This window comes from Aplysia californica, unplaced genomic scaffold (assembly GCF_000002075.1).
Source record: "Aplysia californica isolate F4 #8 unplaced genomic scaffold, AplCal3.0 scaffold01002, whole genome shotgun sequence".
Taxonomy (NCBI): domain Eukaryota; kingdom Metazoa; phylum Mollusca; class Gastropoda; order Aplysiida; family Aplysiidae; genus Aplysia; species Aplysia californica.
Genome location: NW_004798272.1, coordinates 91,414 through 97,862, shown reverse-complemented (window position 1 = coordinate 97,862; position 6,449 = coordinate 91,414). Strand labels below are relative to the sequence as shown.

Here is a 6,449-nt window from a genome sequence, read left to right as displayed (position 1 = left end):
ACGAGATAATAAAATAAAGAGCATCTGGTCTCAGCAAAATACTTTCTAAAAACTACTATTTCCTCTGTCTTTCTCAAGGTGAAGATCCTACTGGCCATCATAGGCTTTGTGCTGTTCGTAGCCGCAGTGTGTACCACTGTGGTGCTTATCCAGATGCTGGGGAACCAGCCTGCCGCCCCTAATGCCGCCTTGACCACTGTCCAGCCGGACACTGAGCTGTCACCAGAGGCATCTCCCCACACTAGCAACAAGAGTCACCATAGCAACAGCAGCACTAGCAACAGCAGCGGTGCTGCGATTGTCAATGACAGGTTGATGTCACAACCGGTAGTAGAGCCAGATTTAGCGACCAAATCGAATATTCAAATTGGCAACGATGTAATACTTGGAAATGACATGAAGAAAAAGCACAATAACACTTATCATAAAAGAAATAATAATACAAAAAACAACACAGATGTTACCATCAAGTCAAGAGAAGAAATAAACAGCACTGGCTTTGACAGAATCGTTAAAGAAAATTCTAGTACAGAAGACCAAGCAGATAACAGTTTATCTGAAAATAGCGGTTTTGACTCTAGAAAAACCACAGGTGAACCGCAAACAAAAATAGAATCGTACGTTGTGGAAACCCATACCGACCTATCTCTAAGTCCCTCAACAGCTGGCGTGGCAACTGTAATATCAAACAGAAGTGAGGTTAGACGAGGATCAGTATTGTATCCAGACGAATCATCTTTCCAACAAAACACCAACGATGACAATGAAGAGGACATCGACAATACTGTTCATACGGTGAATTATAACGAAAACTTAAATGAAATTAACGACCGTCTCCGGCCCTCTCACCGAGATTCTGAAGGTAGAAAAAGAACCAACGTCGTTGCAACACTTCCCGAGAATAACCTTCCTTCAGAGACACCTGATACGGAAGAGATCAGACGTATCCCTGTCTTCACTAGCAAGGCAAAAGGCAAAGACGACAGAAAAAAGAAACGCAACAGACACAAAAGTAAAAAGAAACTCAATCGGCTAAAAGTAAAGCCTACGATTGGACCGTCTCGAAAACAAAACCCCACTAGTGCCGTGCGCCCTGAAGAAAGTAGTCGAAAAACAACAACGTCAAAACCAGTTTATTCCAGGGTCAACGATCGGTATGGAGTTGGTTTGCAGCAATCGAAACATGTAGTGCGTCCCGAAAAAAGTAGTCGACAAACGACAACGTCGAAACCAGTGTATTCCAGTGTCAATAATCGGTATGGCGCTGATTTGCAACAACCAAAACCTGCCTTCCAAGAAGGCTTGGTTCGACCTGGTGCTGTCGGGGAAGAAGAAGGAAAGGATAACAATAACCCATTAGGCAGAGGTTTACAAGACAAACAGACAAGTGGTCTGTTGTTAACAAAGCCTAAACAGAATATTGTCGATCGCGATGGACAGTATGAACAACACTTCGTGACTTTGTTGCAAACTGACGTATCATCAACAGCATTTCCAACGATTGAAACGGCTCGACGTAAGACACTCCACAGAAAAAACAGCAGTGCCAGAGGCCGCAACAGAGTCATCAGCATTACTAACAGCAGCAGCAGCAGCAGCAGCAGCAGCAGCATTAATGGGATCAGCAGAAGTGAGAAGAAGGCTAATGTAACACATCACTCTGACAACAACAATAGCACTACCCCAGCCAGCATCAAGAGTAGTACCAGCCCCACCACCAGCAGAAGCAGAAGCAGAAACAGCAGCAGCAGAAATCGCAGCAGAAGCAGCAGCAGTGGCAAGATCAGCAGCAGCAGAAGCAGAAGCAGCAATAGTACTACAACCGCCAGCAGCAGAAACAGTAGCAGAAGCAGCAGCAGAAATAACAACAGCAGCAGCAGCAGCAGCAGCAGTAGCAAGAACAGCAGAACCGAGAGCAGTTTGAGCAGTGGCAGTACCAACAGTATGATCATCGACGGTCCGGACAGTGGAAACAGGCTTAGTCAGAGCAGACACAGGGGAAGAACAAACGACAGCAAGAACAGCACCAGTCGGGACAGCATCAGTCGATACAACAGCAACAAAAAAAGAACAGAGTACAGAATCAACAGCGATAGGGACAACAATAACAAGAGCAGCAGCAGCAGCAGCAGTGACAGCGACAGCAACAGCAGCAGGAGCAGCAGCAGCAACAACAACAACAGTGGACCTAGAAGCAACAGCAGAACCAGCGGCAGCAGGAACGTTAGCAGCACAGAGAGCAACATTAAAGTCAGTAACAGCAAAAACAGCGATAGGAGAATCAGTAACAACAGAAACAGCGATAGGAGAATCAGTAACAACAGAAACAGCGATAGGAGACTGAGTAACAACAGAAATAGCGATAGAAGAATCAGTCACAGAAGAAACAACGATAGCAGAACCAGTAACAACAGAAACAGCGATAGCAGACTCACTAACAATAGGAACAACGATAGTAGACTCGGTAACAACAGAGGCAGCGATAGGAGAAATAATAACAGTAGGAACAGCAACACCAGACACATAAACATTGAAAACAGCAACATCGGAAACGGTAACAACAGAACCAACAATCGCAAAATCGTTGACAGCAAGAACAACAGTAGCGGTATCAGTAGGAGCAGAAACATCAACATCAGATTTAACAAGAGCAGAAAAAATAACAACAGAAACACTGATGGTGGTCGGAAAAAGACAAATCCGAACAGCAACGACGACAAACTACAAATTGATAACAACAACAACAACAACAACAACAACAACAACAACAACAACAACAACAACAACAATGGTGAGATTAACAACAGAGATAGTATTCGCGATAAGATCAAAGTTCAGCGAAAGTACGCTATAGACGTGCCTTACCATCGGAGACGACCGTGGAGAAAGGCCTCCAAAAAGGTACGTCACCATCTTTCATTGTCAGTGTGTAACTGCAGTTGGGCACAGATAACACGAACACGGAAAACTCGAAATCACAAGTAGCTCACAGAACATGCCATTCCCCAACTGAACATGCCAATCTTCAATTGATATAAATTAATCCTCTCTAATTTTTCGTTATAACGGTTTACCCGAATTATGGATGTGTCGAACGCATTTTTTTGTCAATCCCAACGTATTTGTTATCCTTGCCCATCTGTATTTCATGGCCAAGCCTAATGATATACTTGAGTGAGTTTAACGCCCCATCCATTATAGTAAAGTGATTTATGAAAGGGACCGTTCATTTTAACCTCTAACTACTTTTTTTGTTCGGTAAGTGTTTTTCGACGTTTGCAAACTATATAAGGGCATATGAACGCGCGTGACACATTTAACATTTTCAGTTGGTAGGAAATTTTGAATTTTGCACCGGTGGCGGCCCTTCGACTTTGGACCACCAAGGGATTTTTAGCGTGCGCAAATTGCACACGGGACCTCCAAGATTTTTCGCCCTTATCTAAGAAGGCTAGGTGTCAGATCTTACCAGCCATAATATCAGGGGTGTGGCTGAAAGACAGCAGTAAGAGGAGCCAAGGAGTAGCAATAGAAAGTAGAAAGGCTGCAGAAAGAGTCCGGTGCCCAGAGGAGAGGACAAAGGAGGTGAGGGGCTGGGGGCAGAAAATGCAGACGAAAGTAGACGACAAAATATTGTTACAGAGCATAAAAGAAGGTGAAAGGGGAGACTTTTAGAGAACAAAATTTTCCATCGCTGTCAGGTTTCAAGCCATGGACCTATTGAATGTGACGCAAACACCGTGCTCCGGATCTCTCGACCACGAGAGCCCCTTCTAACTACGATAGGATCAAGTCAAGATGGTGGGGAGTAATGAAACTCAACTTACAATTCAATTTTTTGCATTATGCAAGTTAAGGATTTGATCCAAGGTAGCCTGCACTGCAGTACGTCAAGTTATCCACTGACAGCATGTCCTCCAAGCATCCTCGACATCACCCTTTAGTATAGACAGGGAAATGTGCAACGGTGTATGCATAGCGGTAGACATTCGTATAAAATAAAAATAAACGTATAAAGAAAACCTACACTTGCCTATCGAGACGAGCTCCTTGAAGTGATTTTTTAAAATGGCAGTCTCGTGATTGGGGAGAATTCCCTTCAGTTCATACCATGCCGAGTTCCTTTTGGGTCATTATAAGATTGGTCCCTTTTGGACCAGTTGTGATCTTTAAAGCAAATCTTTGAAGCACCCTTGAAAGTGTTCATTGTAATGTGTCAACATAAACCACTCCCCAACCCACCCCTCTTCCTTTTAATGGGATAGTTCACCAGCCAAGTTTAGAAAGTCAGCACAGGCACAACAAAGCATTCTCAAAATCTTTTAGGTGCGTTGAACTTTTCTCACATTCATTGACCAGCATGTATTCGTTACTGTATAAACTCTGATCGTCATTTCACCCGATTACTACCTGGCGAGATAAATTTACCCGTTCAACTGGCCCAAATGGGATCGGATAAATACGTAAACTAGTTCAAAAAGGGACGCAACCTTTGACTGACCCTGACTAATCTATAAACATGACGGTGTTGCTGTCAAGTTCAGTTCGGTAACGTTGTTTACATCTCCGGCCATTCCCCTTTCACCCGGATTTTAATCAAGATGGTGTTTCATTTTACACCGTGTTCCGTTCGAGTATTACTTTAGTTTCTTGAAATAACGACTGGTGTTGAACTTTCTTTAAAAATTCTATTGTATAGAAGGATATAATGAATCAGTCATGAGAGGGAGATATTTACTTATACGTTTCATGTGTTCTTTGTTCGTGTTTGTGTTGGACGAACAGAAGGGCGACGTTATTTCCAGACTGGATGTCTCCTATCTGCCCCCGTCACCGCTTCATGATGATGTCGCAGTTCTACAGACAGACTCGTGAGTATTGCAGACGTTTTTATTTTTTTATTTACGTGCTTTTATGCCCACATCGGCACAATAATTTAGATCCTTTAGGAGGTGGGCATCCGATCCTGGCTGCCACGGCCAGTCCGGGGCTGAGAGGGATACAACACCCAAGCATAAAGACCGAGATAATCATCATTAAAGCCTTTCATCCCTGGCAGGGTATAGGCCACATACAAGCTCCTTCCATTTATCTCTGGCCTGGGCCATCCTTCCTAGCTCGTTCCAAGTGAGCTTCATCTCTCTCATGTCCCTTTCCACACATCTCCATGTTTCACATGGCCTACCCCTGCCTCGTGCTCCTTGTGGGTTCCACTGCAGCGACTGTCTTGTAATGTTTCCGCCGGGCTTTCTGAAAGTGTGTCCTGTCCATCGCCACTTTCTTAGTCCTATTTCTACTTCTGTGTCCTTTTGTTCTGTCCTTTTTCACAGCTCTTCATTTCTTATTCTATCCTGCCTCTTTATTCTTAGGATACTCCTCATACATCTTTTGATGAAAGTCTAGACTTTATTCAGCACTGTCTTTGTTGTTTTCCAAATTGGCAGCCGTAGAGGAGCTCAGACTTGAAACTGGAATTAAAGAGTCGAACTTTGGTGCCCAGTGAGATGTTGCTTGCTTTCCAGACATTTGATAATGGATTGACCTTGCCTTGGCGGTTCTTGTTTTAAACATCGGACTCAGTTCCACCTTTACCATCGATGACACTTCCAAGGTAGGTAAAGGAGTCCACTTTTTCCTGGGGATTGTCTTCCACTGTCACAGCAAGGCTTGAAACATTTCCTGGCTTCACTACTCTCGACTTGCCCAGATGTATACATAGGCCAACACTCCTTGATAGGCTGTTGAGCTCCTTGGTCTTTTCTTGCATCTGAGCATGTGTGTGAGAGAGCAGTGCAAGGTCATCGACGAAGTCTAAGTCGTCCAGCTGCAGCCAAGGGATCCACTGTATTCCATTGCTCTTGCATCTGGTGGCTTCTTTCATGACCTAGTCTATTGCCAGTATGAAGAGAACAGGTAAAAGCAGGCATCCTTGTCGCACTCCTGTATGTATCTGGAATGGTTCTGAGAGTTGTCCTTCGTGAAACACTTGGCAGTTTATTCCATCACAGATGGCCTTCACAAGCTTGACGATTTTGTTAGGTATTCCATAATGCCGCTTGAGTTTCCACAGAGTTTCCCTGTCCACGTTGTCAAATGCCTTTTCATAATCAATGAAGTTGACAACGAGTGGTGAATTTCATTCAAGCGAGTAAAAAGACCGAGATACTAGATAAAAATGTCTCCCAACTCGGGAATCGAACTCGGGTCTCTTGCTTGCGGTAGTGAAGCGCTTTACCACAGACAGTGGTACTCCAGAAGTTCCTTAATATTGATTATTGAAAGTAAGACTTTTAATTAGCGTCTTAAAAAGTCTGGAAAAAAATCCAGCTGTTATTAAAGACGGAAAAAGAACGAGTTGGAATGGGATACTTAGAGAGATGATGATGATGATGATGGTGATGATGATGATGATGATGATGATGATGATGATGATGATGATGATGATGATG

The 6,449-nt window shown here is 43.7% G+C and overlaps 1 protein-coding gene across 1 annotated transcript in view; it reads left to right on the top strand.

Annotated features, from left to right (window-relative positions):
- Positions 1-6,449, top strand: part of LOC101851454 — a gene marked incomplete at its 5' end in the record, with an annotated part of 45,639 nt that overhangs the window by 6,512 nt on the left and 32,678 nt on the right. The window contains 3 exon segments of the mRNA XM_013089633.2: positions 79-1,611; positions 1,870-2,901; positions 4,786-4,871. Coding sequence (XP_012945087.1) covers positions 79-1,611; positions 1,870-2,901; positions 4,786-4,871 — 2,651 coding nt within the window.